Below are 18,610 nucleotides of genomic sequence, written 5' to 3' on the forward strand. Positions count from 1 at the left end.
GTGGGGCGGACAAGGGATTCATGGAGAGAGTGGTCTCTCCGTAAGGCAGACAAGGGTGGGGATGGAAAAATATCTTGGGTGGTGGGGTCGGATTGCAGATGGTGGAAGTATCGGAGGATGATGCATTGTATCCAGAGGTTGGTGGGGTGGTATGTGAGGACAAGGGGGATTCTCTTAGGGCGGTTATTGCGGGGGCGGGATGTGAGGGTGTGCCACATTTCCTGACCTGTCAGTTTATTCATCAGCTGTGAGTCCTTTCATACAAATCTCCGCAGGGGAAGTGTGATGATAAAGAAATAAAACATCCTTTTCCTTGGCAAGATAGCCCCAAGATCCCAACTCCATTGGAGCCTCCTTGTATTATGAATGATTCAATCTTTTACACAGCTTCCAAATACAATACCCTGGAGCATCCTGGCTTTATATGCTAACATATTTTGAGATTATGCTTGTCACAACAAATCTGATACCTGTTTTCATTCTCACACCCTCCGAATATATAATATTTCCAGAGGTTTTCCGATGGTGCTTCAGTTCTAGGACAGCCCTTGCAATCTCGCTGTCAAAATGAACAATTGTTAGAGTTTGACAAGTGGTCCAATATTCCCTTCCAATCAAACTCCCCCTCTTCTACTTTCATGCCCCACCCAGCCATCGCCAGTCCACTGGATTCAAGAGTGCTAAATATCGGGCAAGATGGGCCCTGATAGTAAGTATCCCTGAAAAGCAGAACAAATCCAATCCTGCCAATTACTACCCCATCTGTCTACTCTCGATCATCATTAAAATGATGGAAAGTGTTATCAAAGCGCTATAAAGCTGCACCTGCTCAGCAATAACCTGCTCAGTGATGCCCAGATTGGGTTCTGCCAGGCCCACTTAGATCCTGATCCCGTTACAGCTTTCACTCACCAATAAACAAAATGGGTAAATTCCAAAGGCGAGGTGAGAGTGACAGCCCTTGACATCAGAGCTGTGTTCAACTGAGTGTGGCATCATGGAACCTGAGTAAAACTGGAATAAAGGGAATCAGGGGAAAAACTCTCCACTGGTTGGAAAAATACCTAGCACATAGAAAGATGGTTGTGGTTTTTGGAGGTAAATCATTTCAGCTCTAGGAAATCTCTGCAGGAGTTCCTCAGGGTAATGGCCTAACTGAGCTCCCCTATGTTATGAGGTCAGAAAAGGTGATTTTCACTGATGACTGCACAATGTTCAGCACCATCTGCAATTCCTCAGAAACTGAAGCTGTCCATGTCCAAATGCAGCAAGACCTGGACAATATCCAGGTTTGGGTTGACAAGTGGCAAGTAATGTTCATGCCATACAAGTACTGAGCAACGACCATCTCCAATGAGAGAATCTGAACATCATCCCATGATATTCAATGATATCAGTATCACTGAATACTACGCTATCTACATTGTGGTGTTTACCCTTGACCAGAAACTGAACTTAACAAGTCATACAAAAACAATGGCTACAATAGAAGGCCAGACCTAGGGATCTTGCAACGAGTAGCTCACTTCCTGACTCCCCAAAGTCAGTCTATCATCTACAAGGTAAAAGTCAAGAGTGTAGTGGAATACTCCCCAGTAGCCAGGGAGACTTGACAACACTCAAGAAGAACAAAGTCTCCTACTTGATTTGACACAGACCTTTAGCCCCTCCACCAACGATACTCAGTGGTAGCAGTGTTTATTGCCTACAAGGTGCATTGCCGAAGTTCACCAAGGTTCAGCACCTTCCAAACTCCAACCATTTCAATTTCAAAGGACAAGGGTGGCAGATGTGTGACAACACAACCACTTGCTCCCTTCCAAGTCACTCACCATCCTGACTTGGAAATATATCATCGTTCCTTCAGTGTCACTGGGTCAAAATCCTGGAACTCCCTCCCTAATAGCATTGTGGGTCTATAGCACATAATCTACAGTAGTTCAGGAAAGCTGCTTACCACCAAGTTCTCAAGGGCAAGTATGATGGGCAATAAACGCTAGGATAGCCAGTGATGCCCACATCCCTAGTTGGATCCAAGTTGGACTAAATTGTGATGGCTATGTAAACCAATAGTCAGTTGACTCCCCACCCCCGCCAAGTGATAATAATCACTTCTGGGCAGTGATGAAGAGTAGCTGTGCCCATTCAGCTCAGAAGAAAGATAGAAAAAAGGGATAGAAGTGGAAGGGTAAGTGTTGGGAACTTGTGTGGGAACTGAGAGCAAAATAAAAGACAAATGTTTGAAACAGTAAAAGAGTTCTCACCACTGTCATTACAGATGACTTCTTGGGTCCAAAGTGAAGTGTCTGTGGTGCTCCAGTTTGAAGAAATCAGCTTCGAGACACAACACTTGGAGACATCTGTCCTGGGCTCAGCTTCCTCACTCATGCTCAGGAGCTTTGCAATTAGAATTGATTCAGCCAAACTGATCACAAGAAGGGCCATACAGACAGCAAAGAATACACCTGAAAATGGGAGATCAAAGGCAGATGTTCAGGTTTGCACAAGCGAAGGAATATTTATGCTCATAACCTAGCATTTCATTTCTTGTTTCCTGATGAACATGCAACTGTAGGTTTTAACTTTAAGTTCTTTTCAGTTGCCCTCCCTCTTAACAGTTAGCCTGAAAGACAGAAGGAGTTAGGGAGAGACTACTGACTGGCTGATATGAGTTTAGGAAACAGGGAGAGATTTTAAAGGGAGCAAGATGGTGCTCAGGTAAATAAGTGTGCTCATGGCAGAGGAAGATACAACACAGTTTCCAGCTATGCTCGGACCAGAAGAAGCGCTGTGAATATATTTAAATGAAGGATCTGTGAGGCTCCTTTCACCTGTTTTTTTTTCTGAGGCCAAGGAAACTGGACTTTCATCAGCAACAAATAAAACTGACTGACCAACATCCCAGCAGTACACATAGTCCTCAGGTTGTGAATGGGTTCCATCCTGGAGTCTGTTAGCAAAAGGATTTGTACCAAGTCGGAACATTATGCAGGACAATGTACAGTAGCTGTTGAGAAGTACAAGAGATGTTCACATGTCAAGTCTTTAAATATTACACCACTGTATGGGATCACATTTGTAAGTTTGACTTCTTAATTATTTGATCCTGGAACATGGGCATTGCTGGCTGGCCAGGAATTTTTTGCCCATCCCTAGTTGCCCTTGAGAAGCTGGTGGTGAGCTGCCTTCTACAGCTGCTGCAGTCTACATATTGTAGGTTGACCCCAATGCTCTGAGGGAGGGAATTTGAGGATATTGACCCAGCAACAGTGAAGGAACAGCGATATATTTCCAAGTGTGGCTTGGAGGGGAACTTGCAGACAGTGGTGTTCCCACACACCTGTTGCCCTTGTCCTTCTAGGTGGAAATTGTCTTGGGTTTGGAAGGCGCTGTCTAAGGGTTTTTGGTGAGTTTCTCTGCAGCGCATCTTGTAGACAGTACACACTGCTGCTATTGAATGTTGGTGATAGAGGGAGTGGATTTTTGTGGATGTAGTGTCAATTAAGTGGGCTGCTTTGTTCTGGATGGTGTCAAGCTTGTTGGGTGTTGTTGGAGCTGCACCTCTCCAGGAAAGGGGGGAATATTTCATCACACTCCTGACTTATGCCTTATAGATGGTGTGCAGACTTCGGAAAATCAGGAGGTGAGTAACTCGTCGCATTATTCCTAGACTCTGACTTGGTCTTGTAGCCATTGCATTTATGTGGCGAGTCCAGTTGTGTTTCTGATCAATGGTAACTCCCTTGATTGTCTCTTTTGGAGATGATCATCGCCTGGCACACATGTTATTTGCCACTTATCAGCCCAAGTGTGGATATTACCCAGATTTGGTTGCTGTTGAATTCAGATTGCTTCATTTAGGTGTGGGAAATAAATACTGGCTAGTCATCGATGCCCACATCCCATGAATGAATGAAAAAAAGGTAAATCGGGGAGCCCCTGTAACCAAAGTTGCCTGGCTGGGGTTTTCTGTTCTCATTTCATCTGAATATTTGGGTTGAATTTGAGCAGAGATCTGCTTCTACACTTCTATGTTCCAAACTCTGCCACCAGAATATACCTGAATGTGGATGTAGATTGCTCATTTCTATTTCACCGCTAATTTTAAAGAATTGCTGAATGTGTGGAAAACACAAGAGCCTTTTACCAATGAGAGGTGTAGTCATTGCAGTAGCAGGGAGGTCATCTCTTAGGTTCATCCGAAACACGGTGTATCCAAGCAGGATGCTGGATTTGAAAGTTATTCGCCCACTGCTGTTTGGAGGCAGAAAGTAGCTGGTCACATCTACCAGCATCAGAAATATGCTTGGCAGCAGCAGACTGACCACGTAAAGCAATGGCCTTCGTCGTATTACAACCTGCATTGGAAAGGGAAGTGAATATTTGTTATTTTTGCCACTCACTTTAAGAGGGGAGGTGAGATGGTAAGAGGTTTGTAGAATGAGCTCCAGGGCCCTGCAGAAATGGCCCTCTGAGCCAACCTGTCATTGCAACATGGATAGGGGCCCTTACAGTGGGTCAAAGATCCAATTTTTCTTTGAGAATACACAGCCATTTGTTTTCAATTCTTTCCCAGAATGTGGATATTGCTACCAAGGCCAGCATTTTATTGCTTATGTTTAACTGCCTTGTACTCAGCAGCTTGCTAGGCCATTTCAAAGACAGTTAAGAGCCAACCACATTGCTGCAGCTGTGCAGTCACCTGTAGGCCAGACCAGGTAAGGAAAGTAGATTTCCTTTCCCTTAAGGGGCACGAGTGAACCAGATAGGTTTTAACAACAATTGTTTAATGGTCACCATTACTGAGACTAGTCAATTCCAGATTTAATTCATTTAATTTAGAATGCCACTTGCTACCTGGCTGAGACTAGAACCCATGACCCAAGAGCCAGATTTGCTAGATTACTAGTCCAGTGACAATACCATTAGGCCATCATTTCCCCACACTTACCCTCACCAGAATCAATGATCTAACAGATAAAATATTTGAAGATCTTTAGGTGTCCTGCATGGAGACCCAAGCCAGGTCTCCTGGGTTTCAAGGGGATAAAGGAGAGGATTCCCTGAGGATGGTTTGAGAGAAACCTTCTCCACTCTAAAACATTCCCTAAGGAGGTGGGTAGGTAGGTGCCTGAGCATGTGAGTATGCATGCCTGCACATGTGTGTGCATGCACATGTGCATGTATGTGTGCATTCATGTCTCTGTGTGTATGTAGGTGTATGTGCTCGACAACATATGTGTGCATGTGCACATGTGTGCTTGTCTGTGTGCATGTGTGTTTGCATATATGCATGAATACATGCGTATGTGTGTGTCCATGCATCTGCTTTTGTGCATGTGTGTGTGCTGTGCATAAGGGCTGACTATTGTCCATGGCTCTCGGTCAGACCTCCACTGTATGCTCAAAGGTGAAAAAGGAACTGAAGTTCTGACGGAATTGTTTAAATTCTTGATGTTGTGGTTCAATTACGCCATCTCCTGGCTAAGAACTTCAAAAGCCACCGAACCCCACAGACCCCTGCTGGATTAATGGGTGGTTTTGAAATTGTTTATGGTGAATACATTAATTACAAAATAATAACTAAGCAGTGTCTCCATTCTTTCTGCACAAAGATTGACCATGAAGTCTCACATCCACTTACATTAAACTGAATTTGAGTGTATTCCCTCCCCTCATTATACAACTTCTCATATTTGGATCGAACAGAGAGGAGTTCCCATTCACCGTCATCTAAAAATGCACTAGTGTTATTTTCAATTTCTTCATGGCTTCTCCAAAGCTTGAGATTGATATCAGTTACTGCAAAATGAGAGGAGAGAAAGGTGGCACATGAGTGAATATCCTATGAGGAAATATAGTCAGGGCTGTAGGGAAAAAGCAGGGAAGTGGCATCCTCTTTTAGAGAGCCAGCACAGATACAATGGACAGAATGACCTCCTTCTGTGCTGGAAACATTCTGTGAATCTATAACTGAATTGAGTTTGCACAGCGACTATAATGACTATTGTACTATCTGAGTATTTTATTCAGGAAGCAAAGTAACCAAAGTCAAGACTTTGAACAAGAAGAAGCCCCTGTGAAGATATTCCTGACCATTAAATCTTTGAACATGTAGCTTGGTGTCTCTTTCTGAGTCAGCAGAGTGTCCTACGAACACCATTTTTGTGTGGTGCAAGGAGCAGAATCCAACTCGGCGACATTTTTAGACAATAAGAAGCAGCTGTCTGTCTAAAGATGGTGCTGTAGGATCAGAAAAAGAGTACCCCAATGCAACAAAATTTAAAAAAAATCTTATTTTGTCTTGAAGTTAGTCTCTTCTTTATTGCACCTCTCTCTCTCTCTCTCCCACTTGCCATGCAGCCTCCCAAATTTCCTCTATCCTTCCCATCACTCCCAGAAGAAAAGGATGCTTGGTCCCAGTGAATGCCTCCACATTCCGGGTACATGGGAGGTCCTCTGCTCTGCGCCCGCTTTTGTCCTACTTACTCAGACTCTGCCTGAACTTCCTCATTAGCTGCGCATTTGCTGCTGATAACTTTTGGCATTTATTGTGAAAGGAATAGAACAAAATGAGAGGGCAACTGTACAGGCATTAATGAGACCATACCTGAAATATTGTGGACAGTTTTGGTCCCCTTAACTTGAGGAAGGAAGTAATTGCTTTGGAGGCAGTTCAGAGAGGTTCACTAGGTTGATTCCAGAGACGAGGGGTTTGTATTATGAAGAGAGATTGGGCAATTTAGTCCTATACTTTTTCAAATTTAGAAGAATGAGAGGATATGTAATTGAGTGAAATATGTTGTTAAAGGGGATTGACAAGTAGAGGTAGAGTGGAAGTTTTGTCATATGTGGCAAACTAGAATGAGAGGTGATTGTTTTTGTGGAGAGCAATTCACAATTGAGATGAGGATGAATTACTTCTCTCAATGGGTTGTGAATCTGTGAAACTCACTACCACACTGACACATTGAGTAAATTTAAGGGAAAGATAGGCAGGCTTTTAATTAATAATAAATTGAATGGTTTTAGAGATCAGGCAGGAGAGTAGAATTGAGGTCGTAATTAAATCATCCATGATTGTATTGAATGGCCAAGCTGTCTCGAGGGGCTGAATGGCCTGCTCCTGCTCCTCATGCTTATGTTCCCTGTACACAGAATGCAATGATGTCACGGGCCCCTACACAGACCCTTACTGAGGCCTGTCACGTGATAGTCAGCAGACCTTTTGGACTGTGTCTGCATGAGTGATGTTGCCATTTTAGGCACTATGAATTATCACTGCATTTATGTATAGCAGCAATGTTCTCCATGAAAATCTAGATGGGCTTTTCATCATTCATTTGCCATGGAGAAGTTGTCCTTTCTCTTATACATAAAGGTCTGACAGGAATAAGTTGTGGCATTTTAAAAAAAAATCTGTATTCACCATAAGTGCTGCAGACTGTAATTGAGAAAGGTAAGATAAAGGAGGCACCTCTTATAGAAGTAGAAATGGAAAATTGATCGTAAGTGAAGACATTTAACTGGATTGTGGATTTGAACATATTCCTCAAGGGTCTTATCCGATTTCAGTTTCCTAAGCCTCACAAATGCTTCCTTTATCTTTCTTTTGGTCAGATTCTTGTCAAGAACTATTTTCAGAGGACCAGGTAAGAAGAGATAGAGAATAGACAGACTGCTGCAAAGTCAGAGCTGATACCTGAACTGTTTTCCCCAGAAAGATGACCTTTTTAAGATATTTTCTAATTAAACTGTTGCTATTTGCACCTCGGAGCAGGTAGGACTTGAACCCAGGCCTCCTAGCTCAGAGACAGGAACACCACCACTGCACCACATGGGCTTGAGTTTTTCTTTTTGGTGCTTGCTTACCGTTGTCTTTCTTTCATTGTGGATATAAGACCCTTTAATAGACCTGACAACCCTCTTCACAAAATGCATTCTGTGCAATACTACTTTCTCCTGGCCTCGACTTTGTCAGACTAACAAATATCTAAAGGAGCAACTGAATTTTCTGTAAAATAAATCAGAAGCTTTAGCTGCAGGAGAAGACACCATTTGAACAATTAAACTTCTGCTAAGTCAATGAAAGAACAATCTGCGTTGTCCTGTCCTTTTCTCCACACTCTTGCCACACATCCCAACACTTTAAAAGACATTTTCTTCAATTTATACCTTTACATTTGAAAAACTATTTTGGATGCTACCTCCACCATTGGGCATTCCATGTTTTGACCCTAATATTTCTCCACAAAGAAGGAAAATTCTATTAGCTTCTCTGAATGGATGTAATAATTTATCCCCTCTAGTCGCCAATCCATTAATCAGCAAAAGCAGATTTTTGCTTATTTACTTTATCAGACTATGGAAAATCTTTTATCATATTCTCTCAATGATAAAACAAGGAAAGAGCTGATAGGTTATCTACAGAAGTCTGTTTCCACTTATAAGGGGCCATAATTTTTTTAATTCACTCCTGGGATGTGGTTGTCATTGACTAGGCTAGCATTTATGTCTATTCCTAGTTGCCTCAAAGAGATGATAGTGAGCTGCCTTCTGAACCATAACATTCCATGTTCTGTACAGACTCACAATGCTGTTAGGCAGGGAATTCCAGAGTTTTGACCCAGCCACAGTGAAGGAATAGTGATATATTTCCAAGTCAAAATGGTGAGTAGTCTGGAGAGGAACTTGCAGCTGGTGTTGCCATGTATCTGCTGCCCTTGTCCTTCTAGATGGAAGTCGTCATGAGTTTGAAAAAATGCTGTCTAAGGTTCCTTGGTGAGTTCATGCTGTGTACCTTGTGGATATGTCAATGTGGTTCCCAATCTAAATGTCAATGTGGTTCCCAATCAAGTGGGCTGCTCTTTCCTGATGGTGTCTAGCTGTTTTAGTGACATTGAGTGTTATAAATATTATATGGTGACAAGAAGTCAACTGAAAGGATCTTAGGAGACATTTCTTTACAAGAATCTTACCAAAAGAAAGAAAAAGGAAGCATATGTGAGGTTTAGGAAATTGAAATCAGACAAGGCCTTTGAGCTATATAAAGGAAGCAGGAGAGAACTTACTCAAGGAATTAGGAGGGCTAAAAGGGGCCATTAAACATCCTCTGCAAATAGGATTAAGGAGAATCTCAAGGCATTTTATACATATATTAGGGGCAAGAAGGTAGCTAGGGAAAGGGTAGGTTGACTCAAAGACAAAGAATGGAATTTATGTCTGGATCCACACGAAGTGAATGAGGTCCTTAATGAGTTTACTAAGGAGAAGGACATGGAATGATGGTAAGATTAGGGAAGGGTATGTTGATGTTCTCGGGCATGTCAATATTAAGAAGGAGGAGGTGTTGGGAGTCTTGAAAAACATTAAGATAGATAGGTCCCCAGGTACTGATGGGATCAATCCAGGATACTGAGGGAGGTAGGAGAGGAGATTGCTGGGACCTTGATAGAGATCTTTGTATCCACTTTAGCTATAGGTGAGCTGCCAGAAGACTGGAAAATAGTCAATGTTATTCCTTTGTTTAAGAAGGGCAACATGATTAATCCAGGAAATTATAGGTTAGTGAGCCTTACAACAGTAGTAGGGAAATTATTGATGAAGATTCTGAGGAAGAAGAGTTACTTGCATTTGGAAAAGAATGGGCTTATTAGGGATAGTTAGTATGACTTTTGTGTGGAGGTCTTGTCTCAAATTTGTGTTTTTTGGAGAAGTAACACAGATGATTGAAGACTGTAGGGCAGTGGATGTTGTCTACATGGACCTCAGTGAAGCATTTGTTATGTCCCTCATGGTAGGCTGGTGCAGAAAATTAAGCCACATGGGATCCACAGTGAGTGGATACAAAACTGGCTTGGTCATAAACAACATGAGGCACTTATGGAGGAGTGCTTTTCTGACTGGAGGACTGTAACCAGTGGTGTTCCGCAAGAATTTGTGTTGGGATTTCTGTTGTTTGCAATACATATGATTTGGATGAAAATGTAGGTGGTCTGATCAGTAAGTTTGCAGAATACACAAAAATTGCTGGAATTGTGGATAGTGAGGAAGGTTGTCAAATGACACATTCAGGAAAAGATCAGTTTGAAAGTGTGAAGTCAAAGAGAAAAGTATACAGAAAATGGCAGGACCCTTAGGAGTGTTGATGTACAGCGGGATCTTGGTGCAAGTCCATAGCTTGCTAAAAGTGGTAACATAAGTGGATAAGGTGGTAAAGAAGGTGCATGACATGCTGTCTTCGTTGAGTGGGGTATTGAGTGTTATAGTTGGCAATTCATGTTACAACTGCATACGACTTCACTTAGGCCAATTTTGAAGTACTGTGGGTAGTTCTGGCCGCTACATTGTAGGAAAGATGCAGGGGCTTTGGAGAGGATGCAAAAGAGGTTTGCGAGGACACTGCCTGGATTGGAGGGCATTAGGTACAAGGAGAGGTTGGATGAACTTGGATTGTTTTTATTAGAGCATCAGAGGCTGAGGGGCAATCTGATAGAAGTATCCAAAATTATGGGAAGCATGGATATGGTGGAGAGTTAGAGTTTTTTTTTCCAGAATGGAAATGTTAAATATTAGAGGGTATACTTTTAATGTGAGAGGGGGCACATTTAAAGGAGATGCACCAGGCAAATTTTTTTCTGCAGAGTGATATGTGCTTAGAATGTGCTGCCAGGGAAGGTGGGAGAAGCACATACGGCAACAAGGTTAAAGATACATTTAGACAGAAACATGAATAAGCAATGAAAAGCAGGGTATGGACCATGTGCAGGCAGACTGGATTAATTTAGAATGGCATCGTGGTCAGTGCAGACAGAATGGGCTGTTCCCCTGTTTCCCCTACTTCTTCATTCTATGTACTTTAAATCTAGTTATTGATTCACCTTCTAATGAAAGCAGTTTCTCTCCACCAACTTATTCTAAACCCCACATTACTTTCCAGAAAGATGCAGCAATTCCAAACACAAATTGAAGTCCTGATTGAACTTTGGCAGAAATTATCATAACAATGTGACATTGCTGAACCAACGATGAGCTGGTTTGAGGATCTACTATTTGTCCTTGGCCAGTGACAATCAATTAAAGGCTTCAAACAATTTTGTATTATCATCATCAAATCTCTCCGTTTTAATTTCTTATTTACTTTTGACCAAAAGGTACAGAGTGTTGTTGCTCAGTAAACCAGTGACTCTCTCATAAATGTAGGATGGGGAGAGGTACAGATTAATAATGTACATTTCCTCAGGTGTGTGAAGGAACAAATCTTGATGCAGAGCTGTGAGAGATTATACAATAAAGGAATGCCAAAACTATTGAATTCTCTTCCTAAACCCCTCTACCTCATTCCTGACTTTTAAGTTGCTCCTTGGCTTTGATTGAGTTTCTGGTTGACTATATGTCCCTGGAAATAAATCTTGTCTGATAATGCTCTGTCATGTTTGGCTGCCTTACAGGCACTGTATAAATGCAATTTGCTGTTGATTTTTTTTTTCTCTGCTCACCTGTATGCAGCCAGCTACAGAATGTGAAGGTGCAGTTCTGCTTGTCAAATGGGAAGGCATATATCTCCAGTCTGCAGGCAGAGACGGCTTGTATTGGCTTGTAGTTTTTAATATGCCCTGAGGAATTCACATACACATAGGGCATGTAAGGTGATCTTCCCACATCAATACTGTGTGAGGAAAATAACAGGATTTGGTCAATGCATGTCTAGCTTGCTAACAAATGGCACAGGGAATCAACACATGAGAAATGGTTAGAAACAGAGAAACAAGGTATGAAGGTGAAGCAAGTTAAAAAGCTGGAAGAACAACTGTAGAGAATGGACATTTTTTAAAAAAATTACAATAAGTGGGCATAACTGCTCAGAGGGCAGTTAAGAGTCAACCTCATTATTGTGGGCCTGCAGTCATACATCGGCGCGACTGAGTGAGGACGTTAGTGAGCCAAATGAGTTTAATGGTCATCTCATAATTCCAGATTTTCACTGAATTCAAATTTCACTATTTTCCATGGCAAGATTTGAACTTGGGTCTCTGGAACATTATCTAGAGTAATAAACTTGCAATTACATTACTAGGCCATGAAAATGGATCCAGACTTCACCCTCGTGAAGTTTGTAATCTGTCATTCAAAACGTAAATGGCAGGCAAAATAAATGTGGACACAGTAAACAAGGATCCTAAAGTATTGATGATTGACAATTGGGAAACATTTAGATATAATTTATTGGTGGAACTCTTATTGATGGATGAGAGGTTGAGGGTTCAAGTTCCCCTCCAGGAACCTGAGCAAAGTTTTGACGTTAACTTCAATGCTTTACTGAAGGAATAGTGCTCCCTTATGTTGAGGGAAAGGATCCAACAATACTTCTTGAAATAGTCTCCTACATTCTCCCTGGTGTCCTCAACAATAGCTAACATGCAATCAGCATCTGAAGGACATTTTGTCTGGTCATTATCACAATACTATTTGTGGGGCTTTGCTACGTGTCACTCAGATGCTGAAGGAGGACTTGTGGCATTGTAATAGGGTTGTCTGCCTCTTAGACATGCTGTGGTTTAAAGCCCACTCCTAGATATGATAGCTGTGGAAGGTGATTCATAACATGGCTAAACAGATTGACTGTGAGCTTGTAAATCCCATTTCCTGGCCACCAAGAAAAACGTGCAGTTGCTATAAGTGCAACAGCCTCCCTCTGTTAAAAAGATTCATCGAGCCATAAAGTCTACAGCACAGGAAAGAAAAAAACCCTTTCACACATTGATGTTGTGCTGGTCAAAATCAAGCATGCAACTATTCTAATCCCATTTTCCAGCACTTGGAACATAACCCTCCGTGGCTTGGCATTGTAAGTGCACTTCTAAATAATTGTTAAATGTGAGGACTGTTTCCGCCTCTACCACCCTTACAGTCAATGAGTTCTATATTCCCACCACTCTGTGGGTGAAAAAGCTCACATCTTCTCTAAAACTTTGTGCATACTCCTGCCATGACCTGCAGAAAGGCGCCCCCCCCCCCTCCCCCGCCCTTCATGGAACTGCTGATGTTGGATATTGCCTGAAGTTCCTATATTACAACATTGGCCATGTATGAAAGCTGACCATCACATGTGTTGGGATGTTGTAAAAGAATGGCATGTAATTACATATCTTCCTTTTTGATAATATTGGTTAAAAGAAAACAACTATTCAATCATGAATCATTAGGGATGGATGCTTTATCTGTTATTCATTAAACAACTGTTACTCACAATTCCTGAATTAATATGTCAGGGATCCAAATAGTTTCAACGGGCAGTGAGATTTCATTGATGCCATTAAAACTTGCAGGATTCCATATGAGGAACTCATCCATCCATACCTGTGCAAAAATCAAGGAGCCCATGAGAGGAAGCTTTGAAATAGTTCTTTACAATAAGCCACTGAAAAGCAGAAACAGCAGGATGTTGTGTTGGAGATATCAATGGCCCAACCTGTTAGCCCCAATTTCAAAGGTTTCCAATTTAATTCCTGGGCCACATTCTCTATTGTTTGATCTTACAGAGTGCAAAGCTGGCAATTGACCTGGAGTTCATGATCTTTATTACAATTTGCTGAGAATTCGGTACACGCTGTAGTTTGTGCACTTCAGCACATGCAGATTGCCACTAAGGTTCAGTACTGAGGGAACGTTGCACCATTCAGAGATTCATAGATTTATACAGTGCAGAAAAGGCCCTTCAGCCCATCGAGTCAGCACAGATGAAACTACCACTGAAAGAGCGGTAATCCCAATTTCCTGCACTTGTCCCGTATCCGTGATTGTTATGATATCTGAAGTGCTCATCTAAATATACTTTAAAGGTTTCCAGCCTCCATTACCTTCCCAGGCAGTGTTTTCCATAATCCTATTACCCTCCGAGTGAAAGAAGTTTTTTTTCCCAAATCCCCTGTCCCTTTTCCTACACTATGCCGTCTCATGCTTGACCCCTCAACCACGGGGAACAGCTGCTCTCTATTCACCTTGTCCATACCTCTCATAATCATAGACACCTCTATCATGTGTCCCTTCAGTCTTCTCTGCTCTAAAGAAAACAATCCAGTGTCTCCTTAAAGCTCAATTTCTCCATCACAGGCAACATTATGGTGAACCTCTTCTGTAACCCCTTCTATTTCTAACATATGCTTCCTGTTGTGAGATTACCAGAACTGCATACAGTACTCCAGCTGTGGCCTAACCAATGCTCTGTAAAACTCCAACATTATGTCCTTGCTCTTATATTCTATGGCAGAGCTGATGAAAGGAAGTACCCCATATGTCTTCATAACTATCCTATTCACATGCTATACCAACTTCAGGGATCTATGAATAATTACCCCAAGATCCCTATATTCCTCTAAGCTACTCAGTGTGTTGACATTCATTAAACATTCTCTTATTTTGTTTCTCCTTCTAAAGTTTGTCTCCTCACACTTACCAGAGTTAAATACCATCTGCCACTGGTCTGACCAGCTGATCAATCCTTCTATATCTTCCTGTAACATACAACCATCTCTTTTGCTATTAATCTTTCTACCAATCTTGGTGTCGTCTGCAAATTTGATTAACATTTCCCCAATATTTCCATCGATGTCATTTACGTATGTAACAAACAATAAGGGTCCCAGTACTAATCCTTGTGGTACATCTCTGAACACTGGTTTCCTGTCACTCAAACTGCCTTCTACCCTGCAGCCCAATGGCATCAATGTGGACTTCACCAGCTTCAAAATCTCCCCTTCCCCGACCGCATCCCAAAACCAGCCCAGTTCGTCCCCTCCCCCCACTGCACCACACAACCAGCCCAGCTCTTCCCCTCCCCCCACTACATCCCAAAACCAGCCCAGCCTGCCTCTGCCTCCCTAACCTGTTCATCCCTTCCTCCCACCTCAAGCCGCACCTCCATCTCCTACCTACTAACTTCATCCCACCTCCTTGACCTGTCCGTCTTCCCTGGACTGACCTATCCCCTCCCCACCTCCCCACCTATACTCTCCTCTCCACCTATCTTCTTTTCTCTCCATCTTCGGTCCGCCTCCCCCTCTCTCCCTATTTATTCCAGTTCCCTCTCCCCATCCCCCTCTCTGATGAAGGGTCTAGGCCCGAAACATCAGCTGTTGTGCTCCAGAGATGCTGCTTGGCCTGCTGTGTTCATCCAGCTCCACACTTTATTATCTTGGATTCTCCAGCATCTGCAGTTCCCATTATCACTTCTACCACTGCCGTTTGTGTACTTTTACAAAGCCAGTTTCTGATCTATTTCACTAAGTTTCCCTCAATTCAATGTGCCTTAACTTTCTCACTGGAGACATTGTCTGTTTTTATCTCTTTTTCTTTTTTTTGTGGGCGTCGCTGGCTGCCCGGCATTTCTTGCCCATCCCTAGTTGCCCTTGAAAGGGTGGTGGTGAGTTGCCTTCTTGAACCACTGCAATCCTCCTGCTGTGGGTTGACCCACAATGCTATTAGGGAGGGAATTCCAGGATTTTGATCCAGCGACAGTGAAGGACTGGTGATATATTTCCAAGTCAGGATGGTGAGTGTCTTGGAGGGGAACTTGGAGGTGGTGGTGTTCCTATACATCTGCTGGAAGTGATCGTGCGTTTGGGAGATGATATCTGATGGTTGGGATGTTAAATTGAGGTCTTATCTGCCTTCTCGGATCCAGTTGCACTTTTTGAAAGAAGAAAGATAACCTGTTTCCTTTCTCCTGGCTAATATTTATCATTCTACCAATATAGCAAAAACAGATTGTCTGGTTATTATCACTTTTTTATTTGTCAGAGCTTTCTCTGTGCAAATCACTGCCTTGTTTCCTATGTTACAATATGATTGCACTTCAGCTATCATTGTGAAATACTTTGAGGCATCCCGAGACTCTGAAAAGTTCTGTGTAACTCAAATCTATTCCTCTATCAGTAAGATACCATGTGATAAAATTACATTCAACAGGGAGAAGGGGAAGTGGTTGAGAAAAAGAGACGTAAGTGAAAAATCAAGATGCATAGTGTCCACAGTATTGTGGTTTTGAGGGCCTAATATTATTGGCCAGAGTATAGGCTTGAGGCTTATTTGTGTGCAACACACTCAGTACTTCCCTGACATTGATGATCAGTTTATGACTGTTTACTAAAGCTGTAATCTAAATGACAATAAGGCAGAAACACATTTTTGCAACACGAGACAGCTGATCAGTGCTGCTGACACCCAATGTTCATTAGCAATGGATTCTAGTGTAAAGGGAAAGAGAAGTAGGTACTTAGTTTTATAATTAACGTTTGCCTCCTGAGAAACCCTCTCTGAACAGTCACCCCTAAGAATTTGCTTTCAGCTTTGTTCCTTAAAAATGGAATCGGAAATATTGGGACCTTTATTGAGAGAAAGTAATCCTGTCATTGGTGCTGGTATGTCAGTCTGAACCCTCTGTTACACAAGGAGTGATAAGCTTCAAATATGAGGAGCCCTGCTAGAACATTTAGCTTGTTGCATTGTACATTTTATGGTCTGACAGAGATCTACAAACTCATATTGAGTGCCTGATGTTGTACATACCTGCTGGTACCAGATATTTGTCCTCAGTTTTTGGTTCTGACCATCCTGAAATAGCAAATAAATAGGCTTTTGTAAAGAGCAGGGAAATTTATTCAGGTCAATATTTCTGCAAATATTTAAGGAGATTCTTTGTGAAAATCAACTGAATGGTCTTTATAGCTTACCAGTCAAAATCTAATAGCTCACATTGACAGACTTTGTTGTGATTGAATAATAGTGGTGCCTTTGTCAAGAATCCCGTAGTGCCAGCCAAGGTTCAATGGCCCTTGCCTTTGTGCCAGTAGGTTCTGGGTTCTTGTATCTCTCCAAGCGCATCACAAAGTCCAAGTTGAATCTGCACTGCACTGCTGAGGGAGTGCTGTACTGTTGGAGTTGGAAGCTTTGGAATCAACCATTAACCTGAGATCCCTATTTGCTCTCTCATAATACCCTCATGAGACTATTTCAAAGAAAGTGTTCTTCCTGGAGCCCTGGCCAGGGCAGATTGCTTGGTCAACATGACAAAAACAAATCATCTGGTAATGCTGACGTGTGTCTTCTGTTACAATCCTAACTACACTTCTACACTGCTTCATTGGCTGTAAAACTCTTTGGGACATCCCAAAGCTTTGATGTGAGGACTTAGTGAAGATGCAGATGTTCTTTGTAAACAAAATGACGACACCTGATCTCACATTACATATACTTATGATTGCATCTTGAGTACAATTTTCTTTTAAGGGGAACACTTACCACTTCCAGCACAGCATGGAGGATAAAGTCAATATAAATGGTTGTAGGTTGTGTCCAGTTTTTGACTGGTCGGACTCCCTTGTTATAGTTTGTCAGTAGCTTTTCCATCAGTTGATGTAGTGTTGAGTTCTGAAGGGATGCAGTGTAAGCACACCCTCCTGAAAATACAATACATACTGAAGGGATTGGCACAAGAACAAGAGGCCATACAAGGAAAATTTATTTTATACAGTGAGTTATGATGAACTTGAATACGCTATGTGAAAAGTGGAGAGTATTCAGACTCAATAGTAACTATTGAAAGGAGAATAAGTTAACATCTGAAAAGCTAAAATCAATCTTGGCTTTTGGGCAGAAAGGAGGTAGGAGGACTAATTATTCAACTCAATCAAAGAACTGACAGCAGCATGAAATGTTGAATTTATAGACTATTCCACAATTGGAGATGACCTATGTTCTAGAAGCAGTATGATAAGGAACATTTGTAATTGCTTTGAAGTGTCTGTCTTTTAAGACTTTGTATCAATTGTAGATTGATCAGTTGTGATTTTCTTGAATCATAGAATCCCTGCAGCGTGGTCCAACTACACTGACCCCTTGAACGGTATCCCACCCAGACCCATCCCCTTACCCTTTCCCTATAACCATGCATTATGCATGTCTAATCCACCTAATTTACACACTCCTAGACACTATGGACAATTTAGCACGGCCAATCCACCTAAACTGCACATCATCAGTCTGTGGGAGGAAACTGGAGCATTTGGCAGAAACCCATGCAGACACGGGGAGAATGTGTAAACTCCACATACACAGTCACCTGAGGGCGAAATCAAACCTGGGTCCCTGGTGCTGTGAGGCTGCAGTGCTAACCACTGAGCCACTGTACAAAATATTGAGAAATACTGTGCCATGTGATGTGATGATCATAGGCCTGGAAGCATTAAACATTAAAGTAGGCTGTGACTGGCAAGGACAGAGGAGCGCTGCAGACAAAATGTTGAGCAACAGGAGGAGAGTTGGACTGCGGAGCCACAGCTATAAACACAATGAGAAAGCAGACAGAGATAGAAGGTGCAACATAAAGAATTTTTGTTTGGATCAGAAGCAAATCACTCCCAGGAAGCGTTTGGTTTTACTTGCAGGCAATGGGTCACCAAGTTAAAAATGGACTAAAACCAGGGAAGCTGGGTGAAAAGATTGGGGCATTAAAGAGCTGTCTGTTTTCCTAGAAATGATCAAACCACGAGCCATGGTGTTATTGGTTGATGCATTGAAAAGGAATGCTGGAAAGTTACATCATTAGGACAAT

The 18,610-nt window shown here is 42.1% G+C and overlaps 1 protein-coding gene across 1 annotated transcript in view; it reads right to left on the reverse strand.

Moving 5' to 3' along the window:
- htr3b (5-hydroxytryptamine (serotonin) receptor 3B) overlaps positions 1-18,610 on the reverse strand; it is a 34,540-nt gene that overhangs the window by 4,476 nt on the left and 11,454 nt on the right. The window contains exons 2-8 of the mRNA XM_048561974.2: positions 17,299-17,456; positions 16,567-16,611; positions 13,250-13,359; positions 11,499-11,668; positions 5,645-5,802; positions 4,148-4,358; positions 2,265-2,465 (exon numbers count right to left, since the gene is read on the reverse strand). Coding sequence (XP_048417931.2) covers positions 2,265-2,465; positions 4,148-4,358; positions 5,645-5,802; positions 11,499-11,668; positions 13,250-13,359; positions 16,567-16,611; positions 17,299-17,456 — 1,053 coding nt within the window. The remainder of the gene's footprint in view (positions 1-2,264; positions 2,466-4,147; positions 4,359-5,644; positions 5,803-11,498; positions 11,669-13,249; positions 13,360-16,566; positions 16,612-17,298; positions 17,457-18,610) is intronic.

The sequence above is a fragment of the Stegostoma tigrinum genome, chromosome 32 (genome assembly GCF_030684315.1).
Source record: "Stegostoma tigrinum isolate sSteTig4 chromosome 32, sSteTig4.hap1, whole genome shotgun sequence".
NCBI lineage: Eukaryota > Metazoa > Chordata > Chondrichthyes > Orectolobiformes > Stegostomatidae > Stegostoma > Stegostoma tigrinum.